The sequence below is a fragment of the Ranitomeya imitator genome, chromosome 5 (genome assembly GCF_032444005.1).
Source record: "Ranitomeya imitator isolate aRanImi1 chromosome 5, aRanImi1.pri, whole genome shotgun sequence".
Classification (NCBI taxonomy): Eukaryota; Metazoa; Chordata; class Amphibia; order Anura; family Dendrobatidae; genus Ranitomeya; species Ranitomeya imitator.
Window position 1 is genome coordinate 688,266,848 of NC_091286.1, and position 26,790 is coordinate 688,293,637.

General features: G+C 42.0%; 1 protein-coding gene across 3 annotated transcripts in view; it reads right to left on the bottom strand.

Moving 5' to 3' along the window:
• Nucleotides 1-646: 646 nt before the first annotated feature.
• The window catches only part of STMN4 (stathmin 4), a 50,484-nt gene continuing 24,340 nt past the window's right edge, over nucleotides 647-26,790 (bottom strand). The window contains exons 2-7 of one of the 3 annotated variants that reach the window (XM_069728434.1): nucleotides 8,994-9,047; nucleotides 4,849-4,914; nucleotides 3,743-3,838; nucleotides 2,902-3,107; nucleotides 1,963-2,154; nucleotides 647-1,121 (exon numbers count right to left, since the gene is read on the bottom strand). In XM_069728434.1, coding sequence (XP_069584535.1) covers nucleotides 1,062-1,121; nucleotides 1,963-2,154; nucleotides 2,902-3,107; nucleotides 3,743-3,838; nucleotides 4,849-4,861 — 567 coding nt within the window. In that variant the 5' untranslated portion in view covers nucleotides 4,862-4,914; nucleotides 8,994-9,047 and the 3' untranslated portion in view covers nucleotides 647-1,061. Of the gene's footprint in view, nucleotides 1,122-1,951; nucleotides 2,155-2,901; nucleotides 3,108-3,742; nucleotides 3,839-4,848; nucleotides 4,915-8,993; nucleotides 9,048-26,790 lie in introns of all 3 variants that reach the window. The other 2 variants (XM_069728436.1, XM_069728435.1) reach the window with 2 other exon arrangements.

The window sequence follows — 26,790 nt, forward strand, 5'->3', positions numbered from 1 at the left end:
AGGACATGAAACAACTACTGTAAATTTGTAATTGTAGCAAATAACTATTGAATCTATGATGTATTAGTTGTTTACTTTTGTTTAAATGTATTTGAAATTTCTGTGCCTTGTTATCAATTTACCAAAAATTTTACCAAAATTTTCTGATGTCAACACAAAGGATGTGAAACAACTACTGTAAATTTGTAATTGTAGTAAATAACAATTGAATCCATGATTTATTAGTTGTTTACTTTTGTTTAAATGTATTTGAAATTTCTGTGCCTTGTTATCAATTTACCAAAAATTTTACCAAAATTTTCTGATGTCAACACAAAGCATGTGGTACAACTACAGGAATTTATGTAGGAAATAGGTGAGTCATTCAATTAGATGGCATTAATTTTTGTGTTGCCCACTAATCTATGCTACTTCAGGCAAGTGCTTACATTGGCTCATATGATTTCTATAGACTTTTTGAAACATACTTTGACCTTGAAGACTACGGAGTAACGTTGTATTGAGTTGGCCCAGGCAAGATGTCATAGATATTGAGCCCATCTGTACAAATAACTGAGGTTTGTAATCAAAGTAGAGTTCCCACTGCATAGTACAATTAGCCCTGTAGACCACGCATATGATGAGTAATGACACAGACACATTCGTATAACCTGATAACGTATGTATTGATGATATTATAATGGCAGACATAGAAAATTAGTGCCAATTACCAGCCCTGTCTATGGCAGACAAACAGATCGGTTGGTTCATCTGCGCTACAGTAGCCTGACAACCACCGGCGCTTTCCCCATCACATACGGATGCATTGATGTAAAGTTAATGTTGAAGCCAGGGTTCATGGTTATAACTCTTTAGGACTTGCGGATGAGATGGACAACCCTTCCCGTTACATCCTCCCAATGCCCGCCCTAAGCTATCTTAAAAAAAGGTGGCTTTGCCGGTCATCTCTTGACATTCACAAACAAACAAAGCAAAAGAGTCTCAGTCGCTTAACATTGTGCTGCGCCTCTCGGGCACCTTGTGGGGTTCTCAGTCCAAATTGTGAAAGCCACCATCACCTTCTACCTCGAAGCTTCTTCCTTAAGTTCTTTGTTTTTCCTTACTTCTTCTGCATGTTTGTCCTGGAAAGAAGGTAATGTTTCTTTTAATTGTAGATATAACATGTATATAATATGTTTAGAAGATGAATCCATCTCCTGATTTGCCATTTTGAACCCTCTCGTGACTCATTACCCCGGAGAAAATGTAAAAGGTTAAAATCTAACATTTTGTACCAATTTGCATTATTTTATAGAGAGATAATAAGCACTACACCAGCTTAGAGTAAAGATCAGTTCACGAGACCAAACACTGGCCCATTGACATCCTTTGATTAGGTTAGGATGAAGTCTAACCTCATCGTGCTGTGATACTCCCCCAAAAATGGATTATAGTGACCAAATACGTGTTTTCAAAGCCCCATTGTTTACGAAGGTCAGATCCGATTGGAGGAGAAATGTCATAGACATTGAGGTGCCACCTTAACCAAAATTGTTGGTCAATCAAGGCTTGGGGTCTTGCCGTAATTCAGTATGAGTCAACGTTTGCAGGTAGACAATCCCTCAACTTTTCCTCAGATGTAGCACTAGGTCATCGTGTTGTGATACTCCTCCAAAAATGGATTATAGTGACCAAATACGTGTTTTCAAAGCCCCATTGTCTACGAAGGTCAGATCCGATTGGAGGAGAAATGTCATAGACATTGAGGTGCCACCTTAACCAAAATTGTTGGTCAATCAAGGCTTGGGGTCATGCCGTAATTCAGTATGAGTCAACGTTTGCAGGTAGACAATCCCTCAACTTTTCCTCAGATGTAGCACTAGGTAACATAAGCTTTTACACTTGGGAACTCAGGGACAGAAGACAGACTTAAACAGAAGTGAAGAACGTATTGTGACCAACTTTAACTGACCTTTAACTAACCTTCTCCTGCAGACGTTCGATCATGGCGGCTAAGTGGGCTTCCCTGTTCTCCTTGTTGACTTCCATTTTCTGGGTTAGTTTTTCCTTGGCCATTTTGCTGAAGTTGTTGTTTTCTTCTATCGCTTTCTGGATGACTTCACGCTCGTGCTCCCTTTTCTCCGCCAGGTGCTTGAGCAGCTCGGCCTCCTGACACTGCGAGAAGAAAAAGCAAAACAATGTCAGTCTTACAGGTTTACAATAGTTTCATACTTAACAGGATTGAAAAAAACACAGAGGTCAATCAAGTCCAAACTATAATCCTAACATATTGAGGAGGGGAGGTTATCGCAAATTGCCCCACATTGGTTGGAAAATTCCTTCTAGACTCTGGTTCGATGCTCCATTTCCAGAAATATAACTTGTAATACTATACTTTTAAGAGAAGCATTCATTCCCCTCTTGGTGAGGCAGAGAAAGCCATAGTATAATTGCTCTTATAGTAAAGAATCCCTTTTGTGAAGGCGGTGAAAGCTCCTTTTCATTTGACCAGTCTCACGTTTCGAAGAGCACTTGAAGAACTCAAAATTATACTATCTAAACTGGTGACTGAGACATTAATCCAGTGAGTCAACTCATTATCACTTGACTAGAGTATGGTCTAAGCTAAACTTTTCATTTTTCTCAATGACCTTGGGATATTGTCCACCTCCAGGTCATAGGAAGGAACCCACCTCAAGTATATTGGAGAAGGAACATAGTAATCTTGATCAGGAGTGGACATCCAGGTCTATTGTCCTCTACTATCAATTTTTACCTTGAATTTGGCCCTGGGCAAGTCCTGAGCAGATACCTTGGGGGTTGTCCAACATCCTCAATTGGCCGAAATGATTCCCTACCGAATGCTACCCCATGTCACATCACACTGTTGGGTCCAGTTATTCCAAGTCATCTTGTTCTTACCTTGCGTCTTTCTTCAGCGGCTTCCAGTTTTTTCTGAATCTCTTCCAAGGATGGGTCTCGTCGCTGAGGGAGGGCATTAAATTCTGGGACTCCATCGAATGAAGATGGTTTTAGGATGACTTCAAAGGCGTGTCCTGAGGCTCTCTTATTTAACTCTATGACTTCCATGTCTGAGATGACGCACCACGTGAGGTCCACAGTGTCTGCTGTAATAAGGGGAGATACAGAATAGGTTACATTGTATCTAACATTCAGAATCTTCATATAACTAAGGTATCGGCGGCCAACAAAAGCCCCTCAACCAGACATTTCCTGGTCCTTTACATAGAAGACCATGATAGCTTAGAGTAGTGAGACCCTTCAGGGGGCTCCAGTTTTACTAGGACATTCCTTTTAGGAGTTATTGAAGCTAGTAGGACCCAATGCAAAAAATATGACCCTCCCAAGCATTATTAGTAGCATCTCATGCCGTTCTATGTGGCAGACGGGACTTTGGTTCTACTGTAACCTCTGTACCCAAAGGGTCAAGATGCTACAGCGCGGTTCTCACTATTGGGGGCACTGGGGTAAGGAAGTAAATTGTAAATTATACAGCATTCATTTAGCAAAAAGTGGAAATGGGTTTTTAGTGAAACATCGCCTATAGACTGCGGAAGCAGGTGCTGATTTGCCAGATATGTGACTTGTGGTTTTCTATGACGTATGGCCCAAATCTATGGATAACGATGAACAGGTAACATCTATTCCACATCTTATCACCAAGGTCTACAATCACAGAGTACGCCATTAGGATTTCTGTTGAAGATCCACAGATCGTCCTATTATCTCAGCCTCTACTCACCATCATATTTGTACGTCTGCTTCTTTGTCGGATCAGAGAGGAAACAGGAACAGAAAAGAGACACGAGAGGAAGCTCCTTCATCTTCTCCTTGTAGGCTGCGGACAACATGTAACCAGGTCATTCCCTCATAGACTATTCATGTTCTTATAGGAATGAGGTTATCTATCAATAAGTCAGTCTATAATCTATCTATCATCTAACTACTATCTATTATCTACCTATTATCTATCTACTATCTATCTATTATCGGTCTATTATCCATCTATTATCTATCTATAATCTATCTATTATCTATTTATTATCTTTCTATCTATCTATCATCTATCTATTATCTATCTACTATTTATTATCTATCTATTTATCTATTATCTACCTATTATCTCTCTACTATCTATGTACCATCTATTATCTATCTATCTATCTACAGTATCTATGTATCTATCTATCTATTTATTATCTATCTATATCTATCTATTATCGTTCTATTATCTATCTACTATCTATTTATTATCCATCTATTATCTATCATGCATCTATTATCTATCTATTATCTATCATCTATTATCCATTATCTATCTAACATCTATCTATTATCTATCTATCATCTATTTATTATCCATCTATTATCTATCTATTATCTGTCCATTATATCTATCTATTATATATATCTATTACATCTATCTGTTATCTGTCTATTATATATATCTACTGTATTATATCTATCTATTATCTGTCCCTTATATCTATCTGTCTATTATATCTATCTATTATATCTATCTGTTATCTGTATGTTATATGTATCTATTATATATATCTACTGTATTATGTCTATCTATTATCTGTCCATTATATCTATCTATTATATATATGTATTACATCTATCTGTTATCTGTCTATTATATATATCTACTGTATTATATCTATCTATAATCTGTCCCTTATATCTATCTGTCTATTATATCTATCTATTATATCTATCTGTTATCTGTATGTTATATGTATCTATTATATGTATCTACTGTATTATGTCTATCTATTATCTGTCCATTATATCTATCTATTATATGTATATATCTATTATATCTATCTCTCCATCAGTCCTTACCTGCCAGAGTCATGGTGCTGAGGTTCTTGATTGCGATCTCTGAGGTTATAGATTGAGGTACGTCACCTATTAATAGTAAAAATGACAATACATTCAGGGATATTTACGACTCAGGGTAAAGATATTTGTCTGATTATTTGCAGTAAAACAGAATTAATTCTAGAAATATCTTTCTTCTCGATCAGAGAATTACAGAAGCGTCCTCAGCTAATCTCCGCTCTAATGTCTGAATCTTTGGTGATCCTGTGATTTCGGCTCCAGCAGCCGCCTGTAAATCCCACGACGTTCTGCCGAATAATGTACAGACACCGAACGAGGAGAAACTGGGACACAATCCGGCAGCAGCCGACGTACGGACGATGATAACGCTGCGTTATCTTATTCACTCGGAAATTGGAAAATCTAGGAAGCTTGATGACATATATCGAGGTGAGATACATTATAGGGAGTCAGGCTCATATATAGTGGATAGATTTCCTTTAAAGGGGAAAATAAATACAGAAAATATCGATGTATCTATGACCGGGTTTGTAATCTGGCAGCAGAGACCCTGATTACAGCAATGCCTCACTTACTGGGCTGTGTTTTGCTGTTTCAGTAAAATCAGTGTTTTATCAGCAGGAGATTATCACTTCAGGACTAGTGCCTCCTAGTCCAGCCACACCCCCAACACTGATTGGCTATTTTTCTCTTTATTTATTGGGGTCTTTTCGTGCCCCCACCCAGATTCAGGACCTCCTGGTGCTCCTTGTCTTTTATTATACCACAAAACAAAGGAAGGAGCCAAAACAGCGATCACAGGGTAACAATATACGGTCTGTCCTGCGCAGCCATCAGCAGGACGGGCGCTGAGGACACATTACGCGGGATAAGCCATTTCTGGTGGATGTTTTGCCAAAAAGGAACCTGTCATTCACTTTATGGAAAGAAACAAACGAAGCGTCCAAGTGATGTCACCTTGTTTATGAGGAGCCGAATATCCAGGCGTCACATACAAGGCATCTTATAGTGTAAGGCACTACAACTCCCAGCATGTTCTCACAGCCTGCGGCTGACTGGCTATGCTGGAAGTTTTGCAATAAGTACAGGTTGGAGACCACTGATCAAAGGGATTTCTTTTGGCCCATATGTGTACCATTTACCAGAAGTTAAAAGTAAAGAATAAATAATAATAATAATAATAATAATAATAATAATAATAAAACTCTTACAGTATTATTTGTCTATTATGTTCTTAACATACACACATATATATACACGGCTCAAAAAAATAAAGGGAACACTTAAACAACAGAATATAACTCCAAATGGATCAAACTTCTGTGAAATCAAACTGTCCATGCATGAGACGGACTCAACAACCTACACAAGTGGCTCAGGTAGTGCAGCTCATCCAGGATGGCACATCAATGCGAGCTGCGGCTAGAAGGTTTGCTGTGTCTGTCAGCGAGGTGTCCAGAGGCTGGAGGCGCTACCAGGAGACAGGCCAGTACACCAGGAGATGTGGAGGGAGCCGTAAGAGGGCAACAACCCAGCAGCAGGACCGCTACCTCCGCCTTTGTGCAAGACCGGTTGGCCCTGGATTCCTCCTAATGCAGGACAATGCCAGACCTCATGTGGCTGGAGTGTGTCAGCAGTTCCTGCAAGATGAAGGCATTGAAGCTATGGACTGGCCCGCCCGTTCCCCGACCTGAATCAGATTTAACACATCTGGGACATCATGTCTCGCTCCATCCAACAACGTCCCGTTGCACCACAGACTGTCCAGGAGTTGGCGGATGCTTTAGTCCACGTCTGCGAGGAGATCCCTCAGGAGACCATCCGCCGCCTCATCTGGAGAATGCCCAGGTGTTGTACAGTAGGGAGGTCATACAGGTACGTGGAGGCCGCACACAATACTGAGCATCATTTCCTAGTCATGAGGCATTTCCACTGAAGTTGGATCAGCCTGCAATTTGATTTTCCACTTTGATTTTGAGCATCATTCCAAATCCAGACCTCCGTGGGATATTTATTTTGATTTACTTTGATAATAATGTTTTATTGTTCTGAACACATTCCACTATGCAATGAATAAAAATTTGCAACTGGAATATTTCATTCAGAGATATCTAGGATGTGGAATTTTAGTGTTCCCTATTTTTTTGAGCAGTGTATATATATATATATAAATTTCAAAAAGAAAAATATAATCATATATATCATTATATAACTTATATATTATATGATTATTTATATATTTATTTTTTATTCTTAGAAATGTATGCTTTTTTTCATTTATTTTCTTTTTAACATTATATTTTTTTATTATTCCTATTGTTCTGCAGCGTTTCATTCAATATGTCTATATCACATATGCAGTATATCTATCTAACTACACGTATGATATATACACTATATGCAACATATAATTTATATTTAATAATTTACTATATAAATATATTATATTATTCTATACAAATACATATCTATAGCTAAATATATATTATTAAATATCCATCTATCTATATATTTCAACAGCGTAGAAAAAGTTCATTTCTATTTATCAGTGAATTCATTTTATTATTATGCCTTTTATATGATTTTTTTTTTTTTTTACAAAAAAAAAAAAAAAATTCCTTTCATCTACTTGACTTTAAAAAGAACAAAGTAAAAAAAAAAAAACTAAAATCCTCGTCCGGGTAAAATATAAGTGACTCGTTCATGTAAACAAACCTCCCGGAAGCTGCGTGTAAGGCGAATGTGACCTAACAGTCAGGTGACCGCTCCCCGTCATCTGACTTATGTGCCGCGTGATCGAAACTACATGTGATTTTTCCATTTCCCAAAGTATCTTTTTTTTTATTAGAATTTGTTATTACTTTTTGGTTTCTTTGTTTTTTTTCTCCAAATTATTTTTTACATTTTAGCTGTAACTGTATAAAACATTCTATAAAAGTTGAACTTTTTACGATGAGGATTCTAAGCGTCGTCCGGGTAGGTGATACATAATATGGCGCTAGTTCGGAGGTAGAAGCCTATAGAATATGTTTTCCTCCAAGATGTCTACGGCTTCTCTCCCCAGTCTTGGGTATAAATGTATCCACACTAGTTACAAAGTAACTCTGTGCATAGGAACAAGCGATTTGGATACTTTTCCAGCAGTGCAGACCACACCAGTGATTGGGGCACATGATTATGCTCCCTGACACTGAGGGTCCTCATTAACCCTTGTGGGTGCTAACTGGTAATGCCATGGGGGTAGGGGGGGTGCAGGTAGGGGTGCAGGAGATATATATATATATATATATATATATATATATATATATATATATATATATATATATATATATACTCTTCTTCCTTCCTCCTCCGATGCACATTATTCATGACATCATTTCTGTCCATGCAAGTCATAGGGGGCTTTCAGGATCAGGGTGTAAAAAAAAAATGCAAATATGAGCTGTATATACAGAGAATGTATCAGGGTATGAAGAATTCTATTAAAAAAAAAATCCAGATACCTCCCTGGATAGGAAAAGGAAATAATATGACATAATAGACTCCTTTCCAGCGCTTAAGTGGTTAAAAACACAGAATCAAACCCCCGCTCCCCAAATTTTGCCGGTTTAACCCTTTCAGATAATGATGATGTCACGTCTGCCGCGGCTCCCAGATGACACGGACACATGTGGTTCGTTTTACTGATCCCCGGGCGAGACTACACCCTAATTACCTCTTGTCACCCCCCCCCCCATATTCCTGGCGGTATTCGTACAGGTGACCGCTACGTTGCATAAAGGGCGAGACCTTCGCAATAATACATATGTAACAACATAAAAAATACAGAGAAGTAAATACATAAACGATACATTGTAGCAAGTAAACGGCACGAAGCGACAACAAAGCTTTGCAACAATGTTACAAGTGTTATTTTAAATGACTATTTAATAATAGTCTTAAAAATATATATAAATAAAAAACAGATACATTTACTATCGAAATATTACAGTATATACGGGTGACCTTTGCTTTTAGTATGACTTCAGCGATTTCAGTACATTTTTAAACAATCATGAAATAAAAATGTTATTAAGCAAAAAAAAAAAAAAAATCGAATAAGTAGATGAAATAAGTTGAGTAAATGTTGCGGCGGCGTCACTCACCTTTGTCTGGCAGAAGACTGCGCTCCGACCAGATCAACTCCCTGAATTAAATCCCTGGAAGAGACGGAGGCAGCATCAGTACCAGCGCTCGGCTCTCCCCATGACATCATTTCTAAGCCCTCTGATTGGCTGCGCCTGCGAGTCCTGCCATTGGACGGTATCATCCTGGGGAAGCTCGTTCTGGCCAACACGAGGCTTATACAGGAGGAAAAGGATGATGTCACATAGAAACCGGGATCCTCCATCACATCAGGAGCAATGGAGCAAAACAGCAGAGAACGAGCGAACCGGATCCGCACAGCCGAGGAACCCCGGCACTAATCAGGAGGCATCACACACTGCTGACATCATTATATGGGACCGTGATACATGGTGTACAGGAGATGCCCAGGTTATACCGGCTGTACATATATAATTATATACAGGAGATGTCCAGGTTATACCGGCTGTACATATATAATTATTTACAGGAGATGCCCAGGTTATACCGGCTGTATATATATAATTATATACAGGAGATGCCCAGGTTATACCGGCTGTACATATATAATTATTTACAGGAGATGCCCAGGTTATACCGGCTGTATATATATAATTATATACAGGAGATGCCCAGGTTATACCGGCTGTACATATATAATTATTTACAGGAGATGCCCAGGTTATACCGGCTGTATATATATAATTATATACAGGAGATGCCCAGGTTATACCGGCTGTACATATATAATTATTTACAGGAGATGCCCAGGTTATACCGGCTGTATATATATAATTATATACAGGAGATGCCCAGGTTATACCGGCTGTACATATATAATTATTTACAGGAGATGCCCAGGTTATACCGGCTGTATATATATAATTATATACAGGAGATGCCCAGGTTATACCGGCTGTACATATATAATTATTTACAGGAGATGCCCAGGTTATACCGGCTGTACATATATAATTATATACAGGAGATGTCCAGGTTATACCGGCTGTACATATATAATTATTTACAGGAGATGCCCAGGTTATACCGGCTGTATATATATAATTATATACAGGAGATGCCCAGGTTATACCGGCTGTACATATATAATTATTTACAGGAGATGCCCAGGTTATACCGGCTGTATATATATAATTATATACAGGAGATGCCCAGGTTATACCGGCTGTACATATATAATTATTTACAGGAGATGCCCAGGTTATACCGGCTGTATATATATAATTATATACAGGAGATGCCCAGGTTATACCGGCTGTACATATATAATTATATACAGGAGATGCCCAGGTTATACCGGCTGTACATATATAATTATATACAGGAGATACCCAGGTTATACCGGCTGTACATATATAATTATATACAGGAGATGCCCAGGTTATACCGGCTGTACATATATAATTATATACAGGAGATGCCCAGGTTATACCGGCTGTACATATATAATTATATACAGGAGATGCCCAGGTTATACCGGCTGTACATATATAATTATATACAGGAGATGCCCAGGTTATACCGGCTGTACATATATAATTATATACAGGAGATGCCCAGGTTATACCGGCTGTACATATATAATTATATACAGGAGATGCCCAGGTTATACCGGCTGTACATATATAATTATATACAGGAGATGCCCAGGTTATACCGGCTGTACATATATAATTATATACAGGAGATGCCCAGGTTATACCGGCTGTACATATATAATTATATACAGGAGATGCCCAGGTTATACCGGCTGTACATATATAATAATATACAGGAGATGCCCAGGTTATACCGGCTGTACATATATAATTATATACAGGAGATGCCCAGGTTATACCGGCTGTACATATATAATTATATACAGGAGATGCCCAGGTTATACCGGCTGTACATATATAATTATATACAGGAGATGCCCAGGTTATACCGGCTGTACATATATAATTATATACAGGACATGCCCAGGTTATACCGGCTGTACATATATAATTATATACAGGAGATGCCCAGGTTATACCAGCTGTACATATATAATTATATACAGGAGATGCCCAGGTTATACTAGCTGTACATACAATGCCTACAAGTAGTATTCAACCCCCTGCAGATTTAGCAGGTTTAATAAGATGCAAATAAGTTAGAGCCTTCAAACTTCAAACAAGAGCAGGATTTATTAACAGATGCATAAATCTTACAAACCAAAAAGTTTTGTTGCTCAGTTAAATTTTTATAAATTTTAAACATAAAAGTGTGGGTCAATTATTATTCAACCCCTAGGTTTAATATTTTGTGGAATAACCTTTGTTTGCAATTACAGCTAATAATCGTTTTTTATAAGACCTGATCAGGCCGGCACAGGTCTCTGGAGTTATCTTGGCCCACTCCTCCATACAGATCTTCTCCAAGTTATCTAGGTTCTTTGGGTGTCTCATGTGGACTTTAATCTTGAGCTCCTTCCACAAGTTTTCAATTGGGTTAAGGTCAGGAGACTGACTAGGCCACTGCAACACCTTGATTTTTTGCCTCTTGAACCAGGCCTTGGTTTTCTTGGCTGTGTGCTTTGGGTCGTTGTCTTGTTGGAAGATGAAATGACGACCCATCTTAAGATCCTTGATGGAGGAGCGGAGGTCCTTGGCCAAAATCTCCAGGTAGGCCGTGCTATCCATCTTCCCATGGATGCGGACCAGATGGCCAGGCCCCTTGGCTGAGAAACAGCCCCACAGCGTGATGCTGTCACCACCATGCTTGACTGTAGGGATGGTATTCTTGGGGTCATATGCAGTGCCATCCAGTCTCCAAACGTCACGTGTGTGGTTGGCACCAAAGATCTCGATCTTGGTCTCATCAGACCAGAGAACCTTGAACCAGTCAGTCTCAGAGTCCTCCAAGTGATCATGAGCAAACTGTAGACGTGCCTTGACATGATGCTTTGAAAGTAAAGGTACCTTACGGGCTCGTCTGGAACGGAGACCATTGCGGTGGAGTACGTTACTTATGGTATTGACTGAAACCAATGTCCCCACTGCCATGAGATCTTCCCGGAGCTCCTTCCTTGTTGTCCTTGGGTTAGCCCTGACTCTTCGGACAAGCCTGGCCTCGGCACGGGAGGAAACTTTCAAAGGCTGTCCAGGCCGTGGAAGGCTAACAGTAGTTCCATAAGCCTTCCACTTCCGTGTGATGCTGCCAACACTGGAGACAGGTAGGCCCAACTCCTTGGAAAGGGTTTTGTACCCCTTGCCAGCCTTGTGACCCTCCACGATCTTGTCTCTGATGGCCTTGGAATGCTCCTTTGTCTTTCCCATGTCGACCATGTTTGAGTGCTGTTCACAAGTTTGGGGAGGGTCTTAAAAAGTCAGAAAAGGCTGGAAAAAGAGATAATTAATCCAAACATGTGAAGCTCATTGTTCTTTGTGCCTGAACTACTTCTTAATACTTTAGGGGAACCAAACAGAATTCTGGTGGGTTGAGGGGTTGAATAATAAATGACCCTCTGAAAAGACTTTTCACAATTTAAAAAAAAAATAAACAAAGAAATAACATTCTTTTTTGCTGCAGTGCATTTCACACTTCCAGGCTGATGTACAGTCCAAATGTCACAATGCCAAGTTAATTCCAAATGTGTAAACCTGCTAAATCTGCAGGGGGTTGAATACTACTTGTAGGCACTGTATATAATTATATACAGGAGATGCCCAGGTTATACTAGCTGTACATATATAATTATATACAGGAGATGCCCAGGTTATACCAGCTGTACATATATAATTATATACAGGAGATGCCCAGGTTATACCGGCTGTACATATATAATTATATACAGGAGATGCCCAGGTTATACCAGCTGTACATATATAATTATATACAGGAGATGCCCAGGTTATTCCAGCTGTACATATATAATTATATACAGGAGATGCCCAGGTTATACCGGCTATACATATATAATTATATACAGGAGATGCCCAGGTTATTATTATTATTTATATACCACCACTGATTCCATGGTGCTGTACATGAGAAGGGGTCACATACAAGTTATAGACTGGTACAGAGGGGTGAGGAACCTGCCCTTGTGGTCTTACATTCTACAGGATGGTGGGGCGGTGACAGTAGGTTGAGGGTTGCAGCAGCTCCGATGGTTGTGGTGGTCCTGGTTATAGCAGAATGCTCCACATTACTATGTATAAGAGGACGTCTTGCTTTTACCTCTGATCTGTAGGGATTTGTCCGGTTGGTTAGTTTCAGCCATGAGCACCAGACCCCGGTCGCTGGATGTATGTGATGTGTTGGCTCCCACCATGGTTCCCAGTGGGGAAGATCAGGGTTGTGGCGCTCGAATGTCAGGGATTACATTGTTGTACGCACAGTATTCTCTAGTCTTTGATGTATTACTACATGTGTGCCGTTTATTAATTTACTGGGAGAACCCCTTGAAAACATCTCTGTATTTTTCCTGCAGTCCTATGTAAATGTAATAAACTGTAATACCACACACAGCCACTAAAACCATCGCAAATGCTGAAATGTGCATACAATGCAAAGAAATGCAAAGAGCCAGCACACGTATTCCGCCATGTTTCGATAGTATTCATATATCTGTGAGTAGTGATACTAGCTCTAGCTGCTCTCTGCTTCCTGACATGTATATAAATGCCTAGACCTGATGTTACTGGTATAATTATGTCAAGATTTGTGGCAGAATACCTGAGTAACCCTATAGAAAAATTTAAAGTAAATCTCCACTTACCTGATTGACAGCGGCACAAAGTCCCTCCTCCCTGCTGCTGCTGAATCTCTACAAAAATGGCCAGTGTTACAGCTCCTCAGTGTCCCTCCTCCCTGCTGCTGCTGAATCTCTACAAAAATGGCCAGTGCTACAGCTCCTCAGTGTCCCTCCTCCCTGCTGCTGCTGAATCTCTACAAAAATGGCCAGTGTTACAGCTCCTCAGTGTCCCTCCTCCCTGCTGCTGCTGAATCTCTACAAAAATGGCCAGTGCTACAGCTCCTCAGTGTCCCTCCTCCTCGCTGCTGCTGAATTTCCACCCCTATACACTAATGGACAACTTCTCAGTGACCCTTCTTCTCCCTACTACTATTTAATCTCTGCCCACCCGGAAGTAATAACAACTCCTCACAGTTACTGGCAGCTCCTCAGTGTCCCTCCTCCCTACTGCTGAATATCCACCCAAAAAACCTGAATGACAGCTCCTCAGTGTCTCTTCTGTCTAAAAACCTGAATGACAGCTTCTCAGTGTCTCTTCTGTCTAGTAATAAATCTCCAGCCACATCACATACAGTATGTCAAACTTTGGCAAGAGGGCCAAATCTGGTCCGCAATGCTTGGTGGGTCGCCTGAGTATATTTGGCCCTTGACGCCTATGTGGGGACATTGTACTATATGGAGCACTATGTGGGGCCATTATACTGAATGAAGCACTATGTGAGGCCCATTATACTGTATGGAGCACTATAAAAGGCCTATTATATTATATTGAGCACTATATGAGGTTATTATACTGTATGGAGCACTATGTGGTGCCCATTTTACTGTATGGAGCACTATGTGTGGCCCATCATACTGTATGGAGCACTATGTGAGGCCATTATACTGTAAGGAGCTCTATGTGGGGCCCATTATACTGTATGGAGCAGAATATGGGGACCATTATTCTGTATGGAGCACTATGTGGGGCCATTATACTGTATGTAGCACTATCTAAGGACATTATACTGTATTGAGCACTATGTTGGGCCATTATACTGTGTTGAACACTATGTGGGGCCCATTATAACTATATGGAGCAAAATATGGGGACCATTATTCTGTATGGAGCACTATGTGTACCTATTATGCTGTATATAGCACTATGTGGGCCCAGTACACTATATAGAGCAATATGGGGACCATTATACTGTATGGAGCACTATGTGGGCCTAGAATACTGTATTGAGCACTATAGCGGCCCATTACACCATATAGAGCACTATGTGGGTTTATTATACTATATGGAGCACTATGTGGACCCATTATACTGTATGGAGCACTACTGTACAGTATGAGGGCCCATTATACTGTATGGAATACTTTTTAGGGCCATTATACTTTATAAAGCAATATTATGTGGGGGTTATCATATAGTATGGAGCACTATGTTGGGCCAATATACTGTATGGAGCACAAAGTGGGGCACATTATATTGTATGGAGAAATATGTGATGCCCATAATACTGTATGGAGCATTATGTGGCCCTTTTATACTGTATTGAGAACTATATTGGCCCATTACACTGCATGGAGCACTCATTGGGGCCAATATACTGTATTGATCACTATGTGGGCCCATTATGCTGTATAGAGCACTATGTGGACCCATTATACTCTATGGAGCACTATGTGGGCCCATTATACTGTATGGAGCGCTATGTGATGCTCATAATATTGTATGCAGCACTTTAATGTATGGAGCCATTTCTGTGGCCATTATACCGCGTGGAGCACTTTGTGGTGCCACTATACTGTAAGAAGCGCCATATATGGCCATTATACTGTATGAAAGACTATGTGGGGCCTATTATACTGTACGGAGCACTTTTGTGGCATCATTATAATGTATGGAACTTTTTCTGTGGCCATTTTAAGGTATGGAGCACTGTGTGGGGCCAGTTACACAGTAATGAGCACTTTTTGTAGGGCCATTATAATGTATGGAGCTCTTTCTATGGTCATTATACTGTATAGAGCACTATGTGGGGCCATTATACTGTATGGAGCACTATGTGGCGCTATAATACTGTATCAGTCACTATATGGGGTCTATTATACTGCATGGAGCACCTTATGTGGGGCCTTTATACTATTTGGAGCCCTTTCTGTGGACATTATACTATATAGACCACTATGTGGTTCCACTATACTGTATTGAACATTATGTGTGGCCATTAAACTATATGAAGGTCTATGTGTGGTCATTATACCGTATGGACCACTAAGTGAGGCTATTATACTGTATGGAGCACTATGTGGGGCTATTATACTGTATCGGTCACTATATGGGGCCAATTATACTGTACGGAGTATTTTATGTGGGGCAATTATAATATATGGAGCCCTTTCTGTGGACATTATACTATATAGAGAACTATGTGGTGCCACTATACTGTATTGATCACTATGTGTGGCCATTAAACTGTATAAAGGACTATAATTAATTATGTGGGCCCATTATACTGTATAAAGCACTATGTGGGCCTATTATACTGTATGAAGCACTATGTGGGCCCATTATACTGTATGGAGCACTATGTGGTGTCTATTATACTGTATGGAGCACTATGTAGGCCCATTATACTGTATGGAACACTATGATGGGCCCATTAAACTGTATGAAGTACTATGTGGGCCCATGATACTGTATGGTGCATTCTTTGGGGGCGTTTATAGTTTATCAAGCACTATGTGTGCCGATTATACTGTATAGAACACTCTGTGGGCCCATTATACTTTATGGATCACTATTGGGGTCTGTTATGACCTGGTGGTCAGGACAATAATGAATGGACCTGGTGGTTAAGAGCACACGGAATGACCTGATAGTTACTGATAATAAGGACGAGCTCTGGGACGTGGGAACTCTGCTGACCGCAATCCCTAAACCTATCAAACACACTAGAAATAGCCGTGGATTGCACCTAACGCTCCCTATGCAACTCGGCACAGCCTAAGAAACTAGCTAGCCCTGAAGATAGAACAATAAAGCCTACCTTGCCTCAGAGAAATTCCCCAAAGGAAAAGGCAGCCCCCCACATATAATGACTGTGAGTAAAGATGAAAATACAAACACAGAGATGAAATAGATTTAGCAAAGTGAGGCCCGACTTACTGAACAGACCGAGGATAGGAAAGGTTACTTTGCGGTCAGCACAAAAACCTACAAAAAGACCACGCAGAGGGCGCAAAAAGACCCTCCGCACCGACTCACGGTGCGGAAGCGCTCCCTCTGCGTCCCAGAGCTTCCAGCAAGCAAGACAACAAATTAAATAGCAAGCTGGACAGAAAAATAGCAAACCAAAGAAATACAAGCTGGAACTTAGCTTCTGATGGGAAGACAGGTCACAAGAACGATCCAGGAGTGAACAGACCAATACTGGAACATTGACAGGTGGCATGGAGCAAAGATCTAAGTGGAGTTAAATAGAGCAGCAGCTAACGAATTAACCTCGTCACCTGTGAAACTCAGAAACACCCACCAGAGGAAGTCCATGGACAGAACCAGCCGAAGTACCATTCATGACCACAGGAGGGAGCCCGACAACAGAATTCACAAATTCACAACAATACCCCCCCCCTTGAGGAGGGGTCACCGAACCCTCACCAGAGCCCCCAGGCCAACCAGGATGAGCCAAATGAAAGGCACGAACCAGATCGGCAGCATGAACATCAGAGGCAAAAACCCAGGAATTATCTTCCTGACCATAACCCTTCCACTTGTCCAGGTACTGGAGTTTCCGTCTCGAAACACGAGAATCCAAAATCTTCTCCACCACATACTCCAACTCCCCCTCAACTAACACCGGGGCAGGAGGATCAACGGATGGAACCACAGGCGCCACGTATCTCCGCAATAACGACCTATGGAACACATTATGGATGGCAAAAGAAGCAGGAAGGGCCAAACGAAATGACACAGGATTGATAACCTCAGAAATCTTATACGGACCAATGAAACGAGGCTTAAACTTAGGAGAGGAAACTTTCATAGGAACATAACGAGACGACAACCAAACCAAATCCCCAACACGAAGTCGGGGACCTACACAGCGCCGGCGGTTAGCGAAACGTTGAGCCTTCTCCTGGGACAATGTCAAATTGTCCACCACATGAGTCCAAATCTGCTGCAACCTATCCACCACAGTATCTACACCAGGACAGTCTGAAGACTCAACCTGCCCTAAAGAGAAACGAGGATGGAAACCAGAATTGCAGAAAAACGGCGAAACCAAAGTAGCCGAGCTGGCCCGATTATTAAGGGCGAACTCAGCCAACGGCAAAAAGGACACCCAATCATCCTGATCAGCAGAAACAAAGCATCTCAGATATGTTTCCAAAGTTTGATTAGTTCGTTCGGTTTGGCCATTTGTCTGAGGATGGAAAGCCGAGGAAAAAGACAAATCAATTCCCATCCTAGCACAAAAGGATCGCCAAAACCTTGAAACAAACTGGGAACCTCTGTCAGAAACGATGTTCTCCGGGATACCATGTAAACGAACCACATGCTGGAAAAATAATGGCACCAAATCAGAGGAGGAAGGCAATTTAGACAAAGGTACCAAATGGACCATCTTAGAAAAGCGATCACAAACCACCCAAATGATCGACATCTTTTGAGAGACGGGGAGATCCGAAATAAAATCCATAGAAATATGCGTCCAGGGCCTCTTCGGGACCGGCAAGGGCAAAAGCAACCCACTGGCACGAGAACAGCAGGGCTTAGCCCAAGCACAAGTCCCACAGGACTGCACAAAAGAACGCACATCCCGCGACAAAGACGGCCACCAGAAGGATCTAGCCACCAAATGTCTGGTACCAAAGATTTCAGGATGCCCAGCCAACACTGAACAATGAATCTCGGAGATAACTCTACTAGTCCATCTATCAGGGACAAACAGTTTCTCCGCTGGGCAACGGTCAGGTCTATCAGCCTGAAATTTTTGCAGCACCCGCCGCAAATCAGGGGAGATGGCAGACAAAATTACCCCCTCTTTGAGAATACCCGCCGGCTCAGGAACACCCGGAGAGTCAGGCACAAAACTCCTTGACAGGGCATCAGCCTTCACATTCTTAGAGCCCGGAAGGTACGAAACCACAAAATCAAAACGGGAGAAAAATAATGAAAAATCGAGCCTGTCTCGGATTCAACCGTTTGGCAGACTCAAGATAAGTCAAATTCTTGTGATCTGTCAAGACCACCACGCGATGCTTGGCTCCTTCCAGCCAATGACGCCACTCCTCGAATGCCCACTTCATGGCCAACAATTCACGATTACCAACATCATAGTTACGCTCAGCAGGCGGAAACTTTCTAGAAAAGAAAGCACATGGCTTCATCACCGAGCCCTCAGAACTTCTTTGCGACAAAACAGCCCCTGCTCCAATCTCAGAAGCATCAACCTCAACCTGAAACGGAAGCGAAACATCTGGCTGGCACAACACAGGGGCAGAAGAAAAACGATGCTTCAACTCCTGAAAAGCCTCTACAGCCGCAGAAGACCAATTGACCACATCAGCACCCTTCTTGGTCAAATCAGTCAACGGTTTAGCAACAGTAGAAAAATTAGCGATGAAGCGGCGATAAAAATTAGCAAAGCCCAGGAACTTTTGCAGGCTCTTCACAGATGTCGGCTGAGTCCAATCGTAAATGGCCTGGACTTTAACAGGGTCCATCTCGATAGTAGAAGGGGAAAAAATGAACCCCAAAAATGAAACCTTCTGAACTCCAAAGAGACACTTTGACCCCTTCACAAACAAGGAATTCGCACGAAGGACCTGGAACACCATTCTGACCTGCTTCACATGAGACTCCCAATCATCCGAAAAGACCAAAATATCATCCAAATACACAATCAGGAATTTATCCAGGTACTCTCGGAAGATGTCATGCATAAAGGACTGAAATACTGATGGAGCATTGGAAAGCCCGAATGGCATAACCAGGTACTCAAAATGGCCCTCGGGCGTATTAAATGCTGTTTTCCATTCATCGCCTTGTTTAATACGCACAAGATTATACACCCCTCGAAGATCTATCTTGGTGAACCAACTAGCCCCTTTAATACGAGCAAACAAATCAGACAGCAACGGCAAAGGTTACTGAAATTTGACTGTAATTTTATTAAGAAGGCGGTAATCAATACAAGGTCTCAAAGAACCATCCTTCTTGGCCACAAAAAAGAACCCTGCTCCTAACGGTGATGGCGATGGGCGAATATGGCCTTTCTCCAAGGATTCCTTTATATGACTCCGCATAGCGGCGTGTTCTGGCACAGATAAATTGAACAATCGGCCCTTAGGAAACTTACTACCAGGAATCAAATTAATTGCACAATCGCAATCCCTATGAGGAGGTAAGGCACTGGCTTTGGGCTCCTCAAATACATCTCGGTAATCTGATAAAAACTCAGGGACTTCAGAAGGAGTGGAGGACGAAATAGACAAAAATGGAACATCACCATGTACCCCCTAGCAACCCCAGCTGGACACAGACATAGATTTCCAGTCCAATACTGGATTATGAACCTGTAGCCATGGCAACCCCAAAACGACCACATCATGCAGATTATGCAACACCAGAAAGCGGATATCCTCCTGATGTGCAGGAGCCATGCACATGGTCAATTGGGTCCAGTACTGAGGCTTATTCTTGGCCAAAGGCGTAGCATCAATTCCTCTCAATGGAATAGGATACTGCAAGGGCTCCAAGAAAAAACCAGAGCGCCTAGCATACTCCAAGTCCATCAAATTCAGGGCAGCGCCTGAATCCACAAATGCCATAACAGAATAGGATGACAAAGAGCAAATCAGAGTAACAGACAATAGAAATTTAGACTGTACCGTAACAATGGTGGCAGACCTAGCGAACCGCTTAGTGCGCTTAGGACAATCGGAGATAGCATGAGTGGAATCACCACAGTAAAAACATAGCCCATTCCGACGTCTGTGTTCTTGCCGTTCAGCTCTGGTCAAAGTCCTATCACATTGCATAGGCACAGGCCCATGCTCAGATAGTACCGCCAAATGGTGCACAGCTTTACGCTCACGCAAGCGTCGATCGATCTGAATGGCCAAGGACATAGACTCATTCAGACCAGCAGGCATGGGAAACCCCACCATGACATCCTTAAGGGCTTCAGAGAGACCCTTTCTGAAGATTGCTGCCAGGGCACATTCATTCCACTGAGTGAGCACAGACCACTTTCTAAACTTCTGACAATATATCTCCGCTTCATCCTGACCCTGACACAGAGCCAGCAAGATTTTCTCTGCCTGATCCACTGAATTAGGTTCGTCATAAAGCAATCCAAGCGCCAGGAAAAACTCATCAACATCACGCAATGCCGGATCTCCTGGCGCAAGGGAAAATGCCCAGTCTTGAGGGTCACCACGTAACAAAGAAATAATGATCTTTACTTGTTGAACAGGGTTACCTGAGGAGCGAGGTTTCAAGGCAAGAAACAATTTACAATTATTTTTGAAATTCAAGAACTTAGATCTATCACCAAAAAACAAATCAGGAATTGGAATCCTAGGCTCTGACATCGGATTCTGAACCACAAAATCTTGAATGTTTTGTATCCTTGTAGTGAGATTATCCATCCAAGAGGACAGACCTTGAATGTCCATGTTTACACTTGTGTCCTGAACCACCCAGAGGTAAAGGGGAAAATAGAGACAAAACACACTGCAAAGAAAAAAAAAATGGTCTCAGAACTTCTCTTATCCCTCTATTGAGATGCATTAGTACTTTGAGCCACCTGTACTGTTATGACCTGGTGGTCAGGACAATAATGGACCTGGTGGTTAAGAGCACACGGAATGACCTGATAGTTACTGATAATAAGGATGAGCTCTGGGACGTGGGAACTCTGCTAACCGCAATCCCTAATCCTATCAAACACACTAGAAATAGCCGTGGATTGCGCCTAACGCTCCCTATGCAACTCGGCACAGCCTAAGAAACTAGCTAGCCCTGAAGATAGAAAAATAAAGCCTACCTTGCCTCAGAGAAATTCCCCAAAGGAAAAGGCAGCCCCCCACATATAATGACTGTGAGTAAAGATGAAATTACAAACACAGAGATGAAATAGATTTAGCAAAGTGAGGCCCGACTTACTGAACAGACCGAGGATAGGAAAGGTTACTTTGCGGTCAGCACAAAAACCTACAAAAAGACCACGCAGAGGGCGCAAAAAGACCCTCCGCACCGACTCACGGTGCGGAGGCGCTCCCTCTGCGTCCCAGAGCTTCCAGCAAGCAAGATAACAAATTAAATAGCAAGCTGGACAGAAAAATAGCAAACCAAAGAAATACAAGCTGGAACTTAGCTTCTGATGGGAAGACAGGTCACAAGAACGATCCAGGAGTGAACAGACCAATACTGGAACATTGACAGGTGGCATGGAGCAAAGATCTAAGTGGAGTTAAATAGAGCAGCAGCTAACGAATTAACCTCGTCACCTGTGAAACTCAGAAACACCCACCAGAGGAAGTCCATGGACAGAACCAGCCGAAGTACCATTCATGACCACAGGAGGGAGCCCGACAACAGAATTCACAACAGGGGTCATTATACTGTATGTAGCACTTTTTGTGGGGCCATTATAATGTATGGAGCCTTTTTGTGGCCAGAATTCACAACAGGGGTCATTATACTGTATGTAGCACTTTTTGTGGGGCCATTATAATGTATGGAGCCTTTTTGTGGCCATTATACTGTATGGAAAACTATGTGGGGCCACAATACTGTATGGAGCACTATGTGGGCCATTATAGTGCCTGAAGGACTATTGTGGGGTCATTATACTGTATGGAGCACTATGTGGGGTCATTATACTGTATGGAGCACTGTGTGGGGTCATTATACTGTATGGATCACTATGTGGGGTCATTATACTGTATGGAGCACTGTGTGGGCCCATTATTCTGTATGGAAGACTATGGGGGTCATTATACTGTATGGAGCACTTTTTGTGGGGCCATTATAATGTATGGAGCCTTTTTGTGTCCATTATACTGTATGGAAAACTATGTGGGGCCACGATACTGTATGAATCACTATGTGGGCCCATGATACTATATGGTGCATTCTTTGGGGGCGATTATAGTGTATCAAGCACTATGTGTGCCCATTATACTGTATAGAACACTCTGTGGGCCCATTATATTTTATGGATCACTATTGGGGTCATTATACTGTATGTAGCACTTTTTGTGGGGCCATTATAATGTATGGAGCCTTTTTGTGGCCATTATACTGTATGGAAAACTATGTGGGGCCACAATACTGTATGAAGCACTATGTGGGGCCATTATAGTGCATGAAGGACTATTGTGGGGTCATTATACTGTATGGAGCACTATGTGGGGTCATTATACTGTATGGAGCTTTGTGTGGGGTCATTATACTGTATGGAGCACTATGTGGGGTCATTATACTGTATGGAGCACTATGTAGGGCCATTATACTGTATGAAGGACTATTGTGGGGCCATTATAATGTATGGAGCCTTTTTGTGGCCATTATACTGTATGGAAAACTATGTGGGGCCACAATACTGTATGGAGCACTATGTGGGCCATTATAGTGCCTGAAGGACTATTGTGGGGTCATTATACTGTATGGAGCACTATGTGGGGTCATTATACTGTATGGAGCACTGTGTGGGGTCATTATACTGTATGGATCACTATGTGGGGTCATTATACTGTATGGAGCACTGTGTGGGCCCATTATTCTGTATGGAAGACTATGGGGGTCATTATACTGTATGGAGCACTTTTTGTGGGGCCATTATAATGTATGGAGCCTTTTTGTGTCCATTATACTGTATGGAAAACTATGTGGGGCCACGATACTGTATGAATCACTATGTGGGCCCATGATACTATATGGTGCATTCTTTGGGGGCGATTATAGTGTATCAAGCACTATGTGTGCCCATTATACTGTATAGAACACTCTGTGGGCCCATTATACTTTATGGATCACTATTGGGGTCATTATACTGTATGTAGCACTTTTTGTGGGGCCATTATAATGTATGGAGCCTTTTTGTGGCCATTATACTGTATGGAAAACTATGTGGGGCCACAATACTGTATGAAGCACTATGTGGGGCCATTATAGTGCATGAAGGACTATTGTGGGGTCATTATACTGTATGGAGCACTATGTGGGGTCATTATACTGTATGGAGCTCTGTGTGGGGTCATTATACTGTATGGAGCACTATGTGGGGTCATTATACTGTATGGAGCACTATGTAGGGCCATTATACTGTATGAAGGACTATTGTGGGGGTCAATATACTGTATGGAACACTGTGTGGGGCCATTATACTGCATGGAGCACTTTTTGTAGCTATTATACTGTATTGAGGGCTGTGTCGGGATTACAGTTAAAAAATCATTCTGTGATGGGGTATGTTTGCTTCTTTTTTTATGTTTTGTCAGGGGAAATGAGGGAGAGAAGTACAGTAGGGTCATCATACTGTGTGTGTGGAAAATACTGTGGATGAATTCAGTGTGGGTGTATCATATTGTATTATCTGTTTTATTCAAGCTTTTTTATACTTTGTTATTACATATTTATGTTAGGCCATTGGGCCATATACTTTGTAGTGTTCTTACATAACATATTATATTATTCCAATATCTATGAATTAAAATACACTTTGTTCGTGGCACAACCCCATTAAGTTGTTTCCATATGAAAAAGTTTGTTATTATATTTGCTGATCGGGAAAACGTCCTCAATTGCAGACATTTTTAAAAAATAAATATTCAGGTTGGCCCCAACTTTGTCCAGGCTTTAAATTTTGTCCCCCTGTGTATTTGAGTTTGACATCCCTGACATATGGATCGCCCCCAGATACAGGGCCGCGGGGTACTCGGTACCGGTCCTCTCTGTCTCAGTTCTAGGGGCGTCACGGTGGCTGGACCCGGTCCGTGACCCTGCTAAGGGGCGTCCAATGAAAGGTGATGCAAGTTTGTCAAGGATTCACGACGCCACCTGTGGTGTTCGGTCAGGGTGACCGACGCTGCTGAGGGGTCTTCTGGGGTGATAGAATGGCAGCTGGATGGTATACCTTCCCACAGGTGAAGTATGTCCCCAGGGCTTCCCAGTAAGGTGGATGGCGATGATGTGAGGCGCAGGTAATAACGAGGACACAGGGTTGCAGTCTCTTTACCTTTTTTACCGAAGACTTCGGGATCTGCAATCCAGAGCACGGTTAACAGGGCTCTCAGAGACCGGCCTGTCTGAAGGCACATCCGGAGTTCCCTTTGCAGATGGAAAACGTTGCCTACCACTAGCGCCTGTGTGTTGTAGTCCTACCCTGCTGAGCACCTGCTGAGCACCTGCTGAGCACACTAAGTCCTCACAACTCTCGTATCAGTTCTTTCTCTTCTCCGTCCCCCAAGTTTATCTGGATAGGACGCACTCGTATGACGGGTAGGCTCGGAGCTATTCTGGGACCCTAGAGACTCCCCTCTCCACGTTTGCCCCCTATGTCTGCTTAGGTGATTTAAGGTAGACAGCCAACCTGTAATCAACTGTCCTGCGGTATTTGAAGTAATGCTTGGAGTCAGTTACTTCCTCGGCGTTCCGGCCACCGGCTACGCGCCTCAGTAGGATGTTGCCGATCTCGGGGCACGACTCCTACTGGTTTTATCTCCTTGTGCTGTGATCTCGTTTCTCACTTCTCCACAATAAACTTCGCTTCGTGTCCTTTCCTAGGATGCCGCCGCAGGGTAGCGCAGGCGCGGCTCCATCACGTTCTGTCCTTTCTGCTAGGTACCTGCCAGGAACCCACCCCTGACAGGTCCTCCCTGTAGCTCTCCCAGGTTGCTTTCTTTCTAACTTCCTATCCAACCCCCAGTTTTACCAGAGTGTGAGGAGTGGCCTAATACATAGAGCCTTTTGCTCCCCCTGGTGGCCGGAGTGTGAAGTATAATGTGTGACTGTGGTACCTGGTCAGGTGAACTCCTTTAGTGCAATCAGATATAACATCACTCCCCTTAGTGGCAGAGTGACATTACCGCAACGACCAGGACTCTGGGGCGCTGCACTCCCCCCCCCCCCCCCCCGGTTAAATCCAGTACTCCCGGACTGGGAAAAGAAGAACAACAATAGATGTTAGAAAAAGACATACATAGTTTGAAATGATTTGAACAATGTAAATATTACAATGCTTCCCTTTATGGGAGGTGAGGTCACTTGAACGTTACAAACAGAAACATATTGAAATCTTTTAAATAACATTCTAATCTACTGACTATAAATAATTGCTATTACCCAGCTGGGTATTCTATCTACTAAGTGCAAATTTTGAACAATAATTTAACTTCTCCTTTAAGGGCGTATAAGCTGAACCCACTAAAGGTTGACTATAAAACTCTATGGTACAAAGGTAACCTTTTTCTTCTTCAATTTCACATATGCAGGACCGCCTAGCCACTTGTCTGGGCCTACTGCATCTCTCCTTCTCGGTTCACAACATGAGACCTATCAACCATCTCTCTATGGCTTTCAGGAGGACTCACTAACCCCTATGGGTTCACTTACTAGCTTTCTAGCTAAAACATTATTACTTAAGGCAACAAGTAACATTCCCTTTAAGAGGGAAAATCAGTCTTCTTCGAGGTAGTGCAAACAATCACCAAGTCTCTAATAAACTGTAAGACACAAGAAACTTTCACGTCGTCACCTGGAATAGTTTCTTCGCAAAGTCTTCTTTCCTTGTAAAACCAGTAGAGAGCACCTTTAAGAAGGCGCAAACTATTTACAAAACCAGTTCGTGAATCATTCACCCTCCATGATTCGGCAGTCTCTTGAAACAATGATAAACTTGTGCAAAAACATAAAACAATAGGGATCCCGGGTGAACAAAGGGATCCCTTTAAGGATTAAACCTAAACGGGTTGAAGCAGCAAGAGAGCAGGAAACATACAGTTAACTATTTACATGTTCGGGGTTTTGAGGTTTACTCCTGCTCCGGTGATCTCCACCAGGGCCAAACCAG